Here is a 13,936-nt window from a genome sequence, read left to right as displayed (position 1 = left end):
TGGAGGTGGTGGTGTTCCCATGCGCCTGCTGCCCTTGTCCTTCTAGGTGGAAGAGGTCGCGAGTTTGGGAGGTGCTGCCGAAGAAGCCTTGGCGAGTTGCTGCAGTGCATCTTGTAGATGGTACACACTGCAGCCACAGTGCGCCGGTGGTGGAGGGAGTGAATGTTTAAGGTGGTGGATGGGGTGCCAGTCAAGTGGGTTGCTTCGTCCTGTATGGTGTTGAGCTTCCTGTGTTTTGTTGGAGCTGCACTCATCCGTGCAAGTGGAGAGTATTCCATCACACTCCTTACTTGTGCCTTGTAGTTGGTGGAAAGGCTTTGGGGAGTCAGGAAGTGAGACACTCACTGCAGAATACCTAGCCTCTGACCTGCTCTTGTTGCCACAGTATTTATGTGGCTGGTCCAGTTAGGTTTCTGGTCAATGGTGACCCCAGGATGTTGATGGTGAGGGATTTGACGATGGTAATGCCGTTGAATGTCAAGGGGCGAATGTTACCTGCCACTTATCAGCCCAAGCCTGAACGTCGTACAGGTCTTGTTACATGCGGGCATGGACTGCTTCATTATCTGAGGAGTTGTGAATGGCACTGAACACTGTGCAGTCACCAGCGAACATCCCCATTTCTGACATAATGTTGGAGGGAAGGTCATTGATGAAGCAGCTGAAGATGGTTGGGCCCAGGATACTGCCCTGAGTAACTCCTGCAGCGATGTTCTGGGGTCGTGATGATTGACCTTCAACCAGCACAACAACCTTCCTTTGTTAAAGGAGCTTAAAATTTCTTTCACCTCCATAAATGTTCAGTGTTCAGTGAAGTATGTCGTCAGACAGGTAGAACTTCATGAGGAGCTTGGGTCAACAGCGAATGGTTCCAGGATATGTTGCCGCCTTTACTCAGATCTGCCAGCTGTTTGTCACTGTTATTTTCTCCTCAAAAAACACCCTGCTTCTATTCATCAACGGATACAACAGAAGCTCAATTCTGCTTGAAGGGAAACTGCAGTCATCCAAATTGTCACATAATGCTATACACTTTGAAGGGATGCATTTCCACACAGGCGAGGATCTCTCAGCCATCCATCTTGCTGTTTTGTTATTTAAATCTGGGAACAGAATAGTTAATGAGCGTGGACAGTGGATGCTGAAAATGCACTCCCCATTCGTGATGTCCTTGGAGTGGAATTTCACCATGTTGCTGCTGGAAAAACCTTACACAAAATGTCTGTTGTCAAGTTGTCCCAAACAGTAATTAACTGTAAAAGACAGGTGACAGACACACTAGCAACCTATGTATTTCTGCCTTTGCATCATTTAAGACAATAAGGCAAAACAGATGCCTGCTTTTCCTCCTTCAAGCCAGTGACACAACTACATAAAAATACATATGTATTTCAAAATCCTTCATGTCATTCAATCTCTTTCTGAACACAAGAAATTGCCAGAGGAGATGTTGAAGATTGAAGGACCCAGCAGCTTATTGAAATCAAAAGCTAACTAGCATAACGAATAAGCTTGCCCTCATTTTTTTTTTACAACACTGTTCATTTCAAACTCAACAGGGCAATCTACACATAAACACACATTTTAAAGTATCTCGCTGAGGAACACTGCTCAAGAGAGACATCAAAAACAGGCTATCCACTGCGGCTTCTAGAACATTAGAAAGTGGGGATCGCCGATGTAGCAGAGTCTGGTCTCCAATCATCTTGGACCCCCTTGCCATTGGACCAGAACCTTGCTCCGTCAAGCCCATGTGGTAGCTGGTGTGCAACGGCCACCCCACGTTAAAAGAATTCACGCACAGGAATCTTCCACCCTTTGAAATGAAGTTCGGGACGTGGAACATCAGGACCCTCATGGACAACCCCCAAAGCGACAGATGGGAACGCCGTACTGCTAGCGTTGCCCGGGAGCTCAGACATTTCGACATAGACATCGCCGCCCTAAGCGAGACCCAGCAGGCAGAGGAAGGCCAGCTCAAGGAGCAAGGCGGTGGTTACACCTCCTTCTGGAAAGGCAAATCTGAAGAAGAACGGCGCCTCCATGGGGTAGGCTTCGCCATAAAAAATGAGCTCATTGAACTCTCACTGCAGTCAGGGAGTGGTGGAGACAGAGATGCACTTCCTCACAGCTTGTGGAAAATATCAGGGCATAAGGGGGAATTTCTACCCCAAATTCATAAAAATATGCCCTGAATTCAAAAATTTGAATGACGACCAAAAACTCCCATACCTATTAGGGGAACAGAGAAATTGCGTAACTTTAGCGGTAAACTATGTTACAGCTTGCCATAAGCAGAGGGACAACCATTAAATCTAAGAAAAGAGTATATACATATTATTATATATGAGTGTATATTTATACACACAGGGATATATCTGTTTATACACTGTATGGATAGATCTGCGTTTATGTGTTCAACCATAAATGTTTTTCTCGGTGCTTTGGCAACATAAGATGTACCTTGTCATGCCAATAAAGCGATTTGAATTGAATTGAATTGAAAATTGACTCCCCTTGTGGAATAAACGAACGCCTCATGACTCTACGGCTCACCCTAGCCCGGAACCAGTGTGCTACAGTCATCAGTGCGTACGCCCCAACACTGGAAGCCACAGACGAGACCAAAGAGGAATTCTACACCAGCCTTGAACAATCCCTGTCCCGAGTTCCAACAGGCGACAAGCTGATCCTCCTTGGCGACTTTAATGCCAGAGTTGGAAAGGACGCAGACCTCGGGGGAGGTGTGATCGGCAGAGAGGGGGTAGGGAAAGCCAGCTCCAACGGTATCCTCCTCCTGACGAAATGCTTAAAACATGGCCTCGTCATAACCAACACCTTGTTCCGTCAGAGAGAAAAGTACAAGGCTTCATGACAACACCCTTGCTCCAAGCACTGGCATCTGCTGGACTACGTCATCATCCGAGCAAGGGACCGCAAGGACGCCCGCATCACTCGCGCCATGACAGGAGCGGCCGACTGCTGGACAGACCACCGCCTAATCCGCTCTGTCATCTCCATCAAAGTAGCCCCAAAACAGCGGCGGCAACAGCAGAAGCAATCCTGCAGGAAAATCAACGCTAGAGCACTCAAAGACCCTGCTAAGAAAGCCCTATTCAGCCTGCGCCTCACCACCAGCCTGACGACTCCCAGTGATTCAGAGACACAGAGTATCCACAACGCCTGGTCTGCACTCGAGGCCTCCATAATCAGCACCTGACTCGACCAGGAAACGCCAAGACTGATTCGACGAGAACGACCAGGAGATCCAGGAGCTAATAAGCCGCAAGCACAAGGCATTCCTGCTCTGGAACTCGAGAGCACGAAAGCAGCTCTACAGACGCCTGAAGGCCGAGGTCCAACAAAAAACTCGCGACCTAAAGAACAGATGGTGGGTGGAGAAAGCGCAGGAGATCCAGCAGCTAGCAGACAACCACGACGTGCGTGGATTCTTTAGTGCAGTCAAGACCGCCTACGGCCCAAGCACCCAAGGTCCTACCCCACTGCAGGCCAAGAATGGAGAGGTCTGCATCAAGGACAGAGAGACAATCAGTGCCCGCTGAAAGGAGCACTTCGAAGATCTCCTTAACTGAGACTCTGTCTTCGACGCAAGTGTACTCAACTCTATCCCGCAGCATGCTACCCGCCACCACCTCAACACACCACCAGCCCGGCATGAGGTTGAAAAGGCCATCTGACAACTGAACAACAACAAGGCCATGGCAGAGAAGCACTATTGGCGCGAATACATGAACTCATTTCTCTTATCTGGAAGGAGGAGAGCATGCCAAGGGATCTCAGAGACGCCGTAATCGTGACCATCTTCAAGAACGGTGACAAGTCCGATTGCGGTAATTACAGAGGAGTCTCCCTGCTGTCTGCCACAGGGAAAGTCATCGCAAGAATCCTCCTCAATCACCTTCTTCCAGTGCCTGAAGAGCTCCTCCCAGAGTTGCAATGCGGATTCCGCCCACTAAGGGGCACAATGGACATTATCTTCACCGCGTGCCAACCACAAGAGAAATGCAGGGAACAGCACCAACCGCTGTACATGGCCTTCTTTGACCTCACAAAAGCCTTCGACACTGTCAACCGCGAGGGATTATGGAGTGTCCTCCTCAAATTCAGCTGCCCTCAAAAGTTTGTCACCATCCTCCGCCTGCTTCACGACGGCATGCAAGCCGTGATCTTGACCAACGGATCCACCACAGACCCAATTCATGTACGGACCAGGGTCAAGCAAGGCTGTGTCATCGCACCAATGCTCTTCTCGATCTTCCTGGCTGCAATGCTCCATCTCATCCTCAGTAAGCTCCCCGCTGGAGTGGAGCTAATCTACAGAACAAACGGGAAACTGTTCAAGCTCCGTTGCCTCCAGTCCAGATCCATTGTCGCCCCATCCTCTGTCATCGAATTACAGTATGCAGATGATGCTTGCGTCTGTGCACACTGAGGTTGAACTCCAAACCATCGTCAACCCCTTCACTGAAGCATACGAGAGCATGGGCCTTACACTAAACATCCGTAAGACAAAGGTCCTCTACCAACCTGCCCCCACCACACAGTGCTGCTCCCCGATTATCAAAATCCATGACGAGGCATTGGACAACATGGACCACTTTCCATACCTCGGGAGCCTACTGTCAAACAAGGGCAGACGTCGATGACTAAGTCCAACACCGCCTTCAGTGTGCCAGTGCGGCCTTCGGTTGCCTGAGGGAGAGTGTGTTTGAAGACCAGGACCTCAAACCCAGCACCAAGCTCACGGTCGACAGAGCAGTAGTGATACCCACCCTCCTGTACGCTTCAGAGACATGGACCATGTACATCAGGCACCTCAAAGCACTGGAGAGGTACCACCAACGCTGCCTCTGCAAGATCCTGCAAATCCATTGGCAGGATAGGCGCACCAACGTCAGTGTTCTCGCTCAGGCCAACATCCCCAGCATAAACGCTTTAACCACGCTCGATCAGCTCCGATGGACAGGCCACATCGTCCGCATGCCCGATACGAGACTCCCAAAGCAAGTACTCTACTCGGAGCTCCGACATGGCAAGAGAGCCCCACGTGGGCAGAGGAAACGCTTCAAGGACACCTCCAAAGCCTCCTTGAAAAAGTGCAACATCCCCACTGACACCTGGGAATCCCTGGCCCAAGACCGCACAAAGTGGAGGAGAAGCATCTGGGAAGGCGCCGAACACCTAGAGTCTCTTCGCCGGGAGCAAGCGGAAGCCAAGCGCAAACAGCGGAAGGAGCGCACGTCAACCCAAGCACCCCACCCACCCGCCCCTTCAACCACCGTCTGTCCCACCTGAGACAGAGACTGTAGATTGGACTCATTAATCACCTGAGAACTCATTTTTAGTGTGGAAGCAAGTCATCCTCAGTTCCGCGGGATTGCCCAAGAAGAAGAGCAGGAGAAGAAGAAAGTGGGGATTATAAAAACAAAAAGATAAAAAGGAATCTACTGTCTTTATTCTGCCCTTTTTAATATGAACATGTTTTGATAAAAAGGTCAGATTTTCTGCTCATCAAGACAAGAGATTTTACTTCTGGGGAATGGAATACCTCTTCCTACAGTAAGCCTTTAGAAGGATGTCAAGGCCTTAAAGAAGGTGCAGAGGAAATTTACTAGAACGATACCAGGAATGAGGAACTTCAGTAATGTGGAGAGACTGGAGAAGCTGGGATTGTTCTCCTTAGAGCAGAGATGGTTAAGGGGAGATGCAAGTGTTAAAAAATGACGAATTTTGTAAATACAGGTAGACTATCCTTTATCCAAAAACCTCGGGACCAGCCGAGTTTCGGATAAAGGAGAATTTCGGATTTCGGAAGGTGGGTCGGCGGGGGTCCGCGGGGGGGTCGTGCGCACGACTTACGCTGACGCTCAGCGTAAGTCAGTCGGGGCCAGCGGGGGTCGGGGTCGGCGGTTGTCGGGGCCGGCGGGGGGGTCGGCAGTTGTCAGGGCTGGCGGGGTCCGCGGGGGGGGGGGGGGGGTCGGCGGTTGTCGGGGCTGGCGGGGTCGGCGGTTGTCGGGGCTGGCGGGGTCGGCGGTTGTCGGGGCTGGCGGTTGTCGGGGGGGGGGGGGTCGGCGGGGGGTCGTGCGCACGACTTACCCTTTATCCGAACTTCTGCAACCGGAACCCTCTAAAAACCGAAGGTTTTTTCGTTCAGCGTAAGTCGTACGCACGACTTACGCTGAACGAAAAAACCTTCGGTTTTTAGAGGGTTTCGGAAGTCCGGATAAAGGGTAGTCTACCTGTAACAGAAAACTTCTTCCACTAGCAGGGGGGTTGGTAACCAGAGGACACAGATTTAAGATAATTAGCAATAGAACCAGAGAGATGTGGAAAAATTATTTTACAGTGAGGTGTTATGATCTGGAATGCAGATGGGTGTTGTAAGCAGATTCAATAACAACTCAAAAGGGAATTGGATATAGCCTTGAAAAGGAAAAAATGGAGGGCTATGGGGAAAGATTGGGGGAGTGGGACAAATTTGATGGCTCTTTCAAATAAATGGCACAGGCATGATGGGCACAATGGCCCCCTCCTGTGCTGTATGATTCTATGAGCTTGAGTTCCCACATCTCTAACCTCCTCCAGCCATAAATTGCACCCCCCACCCTCGCAACCAAAGTTTATGTTCCTCTAATTCCAGCCCTGTAAATCCCCCCTTCCCATGCCCCACACTTGGCAGCCATGCTTTCAGTCACCTCGGCCCCACTCTCTGGAATTCCCTCCCTAAACCACTCCACTTCGCCACCTCCCTCTCCTTTAAGTCTCTCCTTAAATCCCACCTCTTAACAAGCTTTTGGTAACCCTTCCTAATCTTTCCTCTTTGGGGTCTGGTTTTACTTGAGACCTCTGTGAAGCACCTTGGGATATCATTCTAATGTTAAAGACACTTTATAAATACAAATTTATATTGAGAAAATCTAACTGGCAAAGCAGAGCTCAAACTTGTGTATATGGGCTTTCAAAATGTGTTTGATAAAGTATTGTTAGCAAAATTGAAGCCTATGTGATAAAAGGGGCAGTAGCAGCATGGATATAATATTGGCTAAGGGATAGAAAACAGAAAGTTGTGGTGAACGGCTGTTTTTCGGACTGGAGGGAAGTATACAGTGGAGTTCCCCAGGGATCAACACTAGGACCACTGCTGTTTTTGATGTACATTAATGACTTAGACTTGGAGCACAGGGCACAATTTTGAAATCTGCAGATGACACGAAACTTGGAAGTATAGTAAACAGCGAGGAAGATAGCAATAAACTTCAAGAGGGCATATACAGGCTGGTGGACTAAGCGGACACATGGCAGATGAAATTTAATGCAGAAAAGCGTGAGATGATACATTTTGGTAGGAAGAATGAGGGGAGACAACGCATGCGAAATGGTACAATTTGAAAAGGGGTGCAAGAAGAGAGACACATGGGGGAGTTTGTGCACAAATCTTTAAAGGTGGCAGAACAGGTTAACAAAGCAGTTAATAAAGCATATGGGTTCCTGGGCTTTATAATTAGGGGCAGAGAGTACAAAAGCCAGGAAGTTATGCTAAATCTATTTAAAACACAAGTTTGGCCCCAGCTTGTGTACTGTGTCGAATTCTGGGCACCACACTTTAGGAAGGATGTGAAGGCTTTGGGGAGCGTGCTGAAGAGATTTACAAGAATGGTTCCAAGGATGAGGGGTTACAGTTATGCGGATAGACTGGAGAAGCTGGGGTTGTCGTACTTAGAGCAGAGAAGTCCAAGAGGAGATTTGATAGAGGTGTTTAAAATTATGAAGGGTTTAGATAGAGTAAATAAAAAGAAACTGTTTGAGGGCTGAAGGGTCGATAACCAGAGGACACAGATTTAAGGTGACTGGCAAAAGAAACAGAGACGACATGAGGAAAAACTTGTTTAAGCAATGAGTGGTTAGGATTTGGAGTGCACTGCCTCATAGGATGGTGGATACAGATTCAAGAGTCACCTTCAAAAGGAAATAGGATAAATGCTTGAAGGAGGAATAATTGCAGGGATATGGGGAAACAGCGGGGGAGGGGACGAACTGGATTGCTCTTCAAAAGAGCTGGCACAGACCCGATGGGTCGAATGGCCTCCTTCTGTGCTGTACTATTCTCTGATTCAATCAGAGCAACAGAAAGTTAATATTTGGAGTTTGTGCTTTCTGGCCTTTTGTGGCAAGCTTGCGGATACATTCAGTGTGAAAATGGCAATTAAACTACAGTACAGGAATGTGGTTAGAAGAATGAAGTGCTGTCAACTGATAACATTCTCCAGGAGGAGGAAATTAACATTTCCACAATACTCATTGTGTTGCTAGTGATTTTGATCCAGTGGAGTGTTTCCCTTGGAAACGTGTATCTGCAAAACAACAGCACGATAGTACAGAGGAGCCAAAAGGAGCAAAAAAAGAAATAGCCACCAACATGCACAACAAATTGCTGCTCAAAGTTGACTGAATAAACTGAAAAGGGTTTCCTTTTCAGATGTAGTGCAAAAATCCAACTGTGGACCTTTACTAATGAAAGAGGAATGCAATGAAAAGGTCCCAGTATTCCCACCCCATTAATCATCCACGAAGTTCAGAAGCTCTTTTCTTTACCGAGCTCATGTTCTTGTTTGCTCAGCATTTGCCAAAAGTCAACACAAATGGGTTCAAGTTCAAGTGCAGTCCATTTTAATGACTCTGTCTCTGCAACTGCACAAACAACTGAGAACTCCTGCAAAAAACGAACATTTGTGTACGGATTGCACGGGTACACAGTATATAATCAAACAGGCAAGGATCAAGGTCCAAGGGTTCCCCCAATCTGAGAGTCCTCCACTTCTGGAAGCAATGACTCAGGCCCGACCATTAGTACAACTAGGCTATTAAACTATTACCACAGCCAACTGTGACCCAGCCTTCCACCCAACCACACAAACAACCTGACCAATAGTTCCTCTCCAGCCTGGTGACCAACTGAACCACTTCCACTTAAAACTGAGACAAGTTAACTGAGCACAGACCAGCACAGCCCCTTATGGGTTTGTGTGGTGCAGGCACAGCCCACATAATGATTTAGGCATCCCACAGCCACAGGAAATAGGGGGAACCTTGGCTCACTCCAAGGACTTTTAAACACAGGCACAGCATTGTGCATTTAGCCCTCATCACTGCTCTAAAATGCATGATAATAAAATGATGATGTCTTACCGGTCATTGTCCGAGTTCCTCAGTGACGGTAGTATCTGGCGGAAGCTGGTGTTACGGTCAAGCTTTGGCTGGCTCTTGGTTCGTTTGATAGAGCCCTTTAATCGTTTGCTGAAAAAGCCCTACAACAAAGGGGGAAGCAAAAAATAACTATTAGTACAAGTAAGTCAAAACAAAGCTGATGTATGAAGGACAAAGTGAAGTTAAGGAACGCACGAGCTGAGTAGTTGTCAAACATGCTACGAGAACAAAATTTAAATAACCAACATGTGACACTCTGTATGCAACCCTCTAGACATGAGGCCACTAACTCATTCATACTTCTCAAACACTAGGCAACTCTTCAAAATGATAAAATTACATATGCTGAAACAAAAAGTGTGATTTCTCCAATTAAAAATGATTAATAGTCTTTATACTAAATCCCAAGAAAATATTAAATGCAGATGTATTTTCCAAAGTAACAAAAACTGAAGAGGAACAGCTGATGCTGAGAGCAATCCTCTGAGTCAGAAATTATATGCACTTTACAGGGGTGACAGAAGAACTGGGTTGCGGAAATGTACAGTACTTGTAGTATAATCACCAGAATATCCCCCGGTGATTGTGCCTAAATATAGAAACGTGGATTTTCATTTTTATTTGCAGAAACTTTCCAGGCTCATAAGACTTGTCCTTCACGTGTGCATTCTAGAGGTTGTATTGAAAACTGTGCATATGAGGTATCTGGGTCAGTGATAGGGAGGAGGGGTGAGTGAGTGAGTGAGTGAGTGTGAGTGTGAGAGTGAGTGAGTGAGAGTGTGAGTGAGTGAGTGAGTGTGAGTGAGTGAGTGAGTGAGTGAGTGACCAGTTGCAGGTGGATTCCAGGGGACCATCGCTAACATCAAAACAGCAGCTGGTTATGGGCCTTATCCAGTGTCAGTAGAATGTCCATACAGGCCAATGATGGAAAAATTACCTTGCTGACCTGTATGGATAGGGATAGCAATCAGCATACTTATTGTTACAATGGTGGCACCCTGCGGTGGCACATCACAGAGATAGACATCCTCAAAGCCTCCTTGAAAAAGTATAACATCCCCATCGACACCTGGGAATCCCTGGCCCAAGACCGCACAAAGTGGAGGAGAAGCATCCGGGAAGGCACCGAACACCTCGAGTCTCTTCGCCGGGAGCAAGCGGAAGCCAAGCGCAGGCAGCGCAAGGAGCGCACGTCAACCCAAGCACCCCACCTACCCGTCCCTTCAACCACCGTCTGCCCCACCTGTGATAGAGACTGTAGGTCCTGCATTGGACTCATCAGTCACCTGCGAACTCATTTTTAATGTGGAAGCAAGTCATCCTCGGCTCCGAGGGACTGCCTAAGACATCACAGAGTCAGCTGCTTACGTTTACCAACACTGGTGCAAAGAAGAAAAAGCTCCAGCTTGTATTCCTCACTACCAGGATCATGAGTGTCACTTCATTTGTAGATCAGTTCCACTGAAGTGATTCCCACCACCAGCAGGGTCTATAAAAATGGACCGCTAGCAGGGTAGAAAGATATGAAGCAGCTACAAATGGATTAGCGCTATCTTGCCTTTTAAATTATAAGTTACCAATGTTTGCTCTAATTTTTTTGGGGCTGTGCAGCCCCTTCAACGGGCTGTGCGGCCATTCAAAAATCCACGCATGCGCAGTTGTTGCATTTAAAAGCCGGTGAGCTGGCACTTTAAGCTTATACGTCCGTTATATATTTTGCTCCGTGGGAGTTTGCCAATTCCAGTTCTTCTCAATGGCATGCCCATATGTTTCATCATTACATCCAGGAGAGGAGGGTTAGAATCATATAATCATAGAGTGATACAGCACAGAAAGAGGTCATTCGACCCATTGTGCCTGTGCTGGCTCTTTGAAAGAGCGATCCCATTAGTCCCACTCCCATGTACTTTCCCTATAGCTCTGCAATATTTTCCCCTTCAAATATTTATCCAATTCCCTTTTGAAAGTTATTATTGAATCTGCTTCCACCATCCTTTCAGACAGTGCATTCCAGATCATAAGAACTTGTTGCGTAAGAAAAGGTTTCCTCAAGTCGTCTTCAGTTTGTTTGCCAATTACCTCAGAGTCCTCTGGTTGCCGACCCTTCTGTCACTGGAAACAGCTTCTCCTCATTTACTCTGTCAAAACCCTTCAAGATTTTGAGCACCTCTATCAAATCTCCCTTAACCTTCTCTGCTCGAAAGAGAAGAACCCTAGTTTCTCTAGCCTCTCCGTGTAACTGAAGTCCATCATCCCTGGTATCATTCTAGTAAATCTCCTCTGCACCCTCTCTAAGGCCTTGACATCCTTCCTAAAGTGTGGTGCTCAGAATCGGCCACAATACTCCAGCTGGGGACTAACCAGTGTTTTATAAAGGTTTACCGTAACTTCCTTGCTTTTGTACTCTATGCCTCTTTATAAAAAAGACAAGGATCCCGTTTACCTTTTTTAACGGCCTTCTCAACTTGTCCCGCCACCTTCAAAGACTTGTGTACGTACACTCCCAGGTCTCTCTGATCCTGCAGCCCCTTTAGAATTGTACCATTTAGTTTATATTGCCACTCTTCATTCTGCCTAGCAAAATGAATCACTTCACATTTCTCTGCATTAAATTTCATCTGCCATGTCCTCCTGAAGTCTGTTACTATCCTCCTCACTGTTTACTACGTTCTGTGTCAGCTGCAAACTTTGAAATTATGCTCTGTATACCCAAGTCTAGGTTATTAACATGTATCAAAAAGAGCAGTGGTCCCAACACTGACCTCTGGGGGGACACCACTGCACAGTTCCCTCCAGTCTGAAACCAACTTTTCACCACTACTCTCTGCTTTCTGTCCCTTAGCCAATTTCATATCCATGCAGCCACTGCTGAGGATAGTCTCCTGTTCACCTGCAGGCCATGGTGCCACAGCTGCTGGGTGCCCTCCAATACCTGGCCCAAGCAGTCATCCTTCATAGAATCATAGAAAGTTACAGCACGGAAGGAGGCCATTTCAGCCCATCGTGTCTGCGCCGGCCAACAAAGAGCTATCCAGCCTAATCCCACTTCCCAGCTCTTGGTCCGTAGCCCTGCAGGTTAGAGCATCCCAAGTGCACATCCAAGTACTTTTGAAATGTGGTTAGGGTTTCTGCCTCTACCACCCTTTCAGGCAGTGAGCTCCAGACCCCCCTCTGGGTGAAGAAATTTCCTCTCAAATCCCCTCTAAACCTTCCACCAATTACTTTAAATCTGTGCCCCCTGGTTTTTGACCCCTCTGCTAAGGAAAATAGGTCCTTTCTATCCACTTTATCTAGGCCCCTCATAACCTCAATAAGGTCTCCCCTCAGCCTCCTCTGTTCCAAGGAAAACAAATGCAGCCTATCCAGTCTTTCCTCATAGCTAAGATTCTCTACTCCCGGCAACATCCTTGTAAATCTCCTCTGTACCCTCTCTAGTGCAATCACATCTTTCCTGTAATGTGGTGACCCGAACTGCACGCAGTACTCTAGCTGAGGCCCAACTAGTATTGTATACAGTTCCCCTGCTCTTGTATTCTATACCACGGCTAATAAAGGCAAGCATTCCATATGCCTTCTTAACCACCTTATCTACCTGGCCTGCTATCTTCAGGGATCTGTGGACATGCACTCCAAGATCCCTTTGTTCCTCTACACTACACAGTGTCCTACCATTTATTGTGTATTCCCTATCCTTGTTAGCCCTTCCCAAATGCGGATTGAATTCCATTTGCCACTGTTCTGCCCACCTGACCAATTTATTGATATCTTCCTGCAGTCTACAGCTTCTTTCTTCAATATCAACCACACAACCGATTTTAGTATCATCTGCAAACTTCTTAACCATACCTCCTATATTCAAGTCTAGATCATTGATATATACCACAAAAAGCAAGGGACCGAGTACTGAGCCCTGTGGAACCCCACTGGAAACAGCCTTCCAGTCACAAAAACACCCATCAACCATTCATCTGAGCTTATACAGTGAGTGTTGGCTACCTCCTTCACCTTCAGGGAGTGAGGAGCATTACAGCTAAATCACATTGCGATCTCACTCCGTGTCCACACACATGTAGATTTTCTGGCATGGATCACTGGGCAACCATTGAGCAGGAGCTTTGTATAATTCCCCCTCACCTCACCCTACTCCAACACAGAGATCAATTGCAATCGTAGTTGAGATCAGCGAACTCAGCACAGACCAGGGATCAATCATAGGAGCCGACGGGTCATGCTTGATCTTTTCTTCCCTGGTTGTTGAACAGTTACAACCAATGTTCCCCCTAAGGTGTGCACCGATCACAACGTCCCGCACAGGCCACTCACCAGCGCGGCCGCTGGAAGAGATACCGTATCAGCATGTGTGAAAAATCTTGTTTTATAGCACTTTGGAAAATATCATCGATACCTCAAAGTTTTCCAGTAATCTGTCTCACAAATAGAGGAAATAAAATACCACAGCACAGCAAATTTAAAGGGCCCGCACAGGGAAGAAAAGTTAGAAGGAATATTGGTTACAATGCAAAGTAAACCAATTTGAAAGAATAATAAATACCTTAAATGAACCAAGGGCAAAACAAAAAGAAACTCAAACAAAAAGACAAAAATAAATGATGACAAGTAATTATCGAAACTTACAACAAAACACATAATGGCAGCGAATCAATAGCAAGATGTCAATCCAAACCTCAGTTAATGTATCCAAGTTTACATT

General features: G+C 47.0%; 1 protein-coding gene across 12 annotated transcripts in view; it reads right to left on the bottom strand.

The window, feature by feature from the left end:
• The window catches only part of rasal2 (RAS protein activator like 2), a 496,897-nt gene that overhangs the window by 104,072 nt on the left and 378,889 nt on the right, over positions 1-13,936 (bottom strand). For all 12 annotated transcript variants that reach the window (XM_085982240.1, XM_085982244.1, XM_085982242.1 and 9 more), the window contains one exon: positions 9,208-9,326. In XM_085982240.1, the coding sequence (XP_085838366.1) occupies positions 9,208-9,326 (119 nt within the window). The remainder of the gene's footprint in view (positions 1-9,207; positions 9,327-13,936) is intronic.

This window comes from Somniosus microcephalus, chromosome 3 (genome assembly GCF_052327205.1).
Source record: "Somniosus microcephalus isolate GS21.2 chromosome 3, FLI_Smic_1.0, whole genome shotgun sequence".
Taxonomy (NCBI): Eukaryota; Metazoa; Chordata; class Chondrichthyes; order Squaliformes; family Somniosidae; genus Somniosus; species Somniosus microcephalus.
The sequence above is the reverse complement of the archived record's forward strand: the minus strand, read 5'-3'. Positions and strand labels throughout refer to the sequence as shown.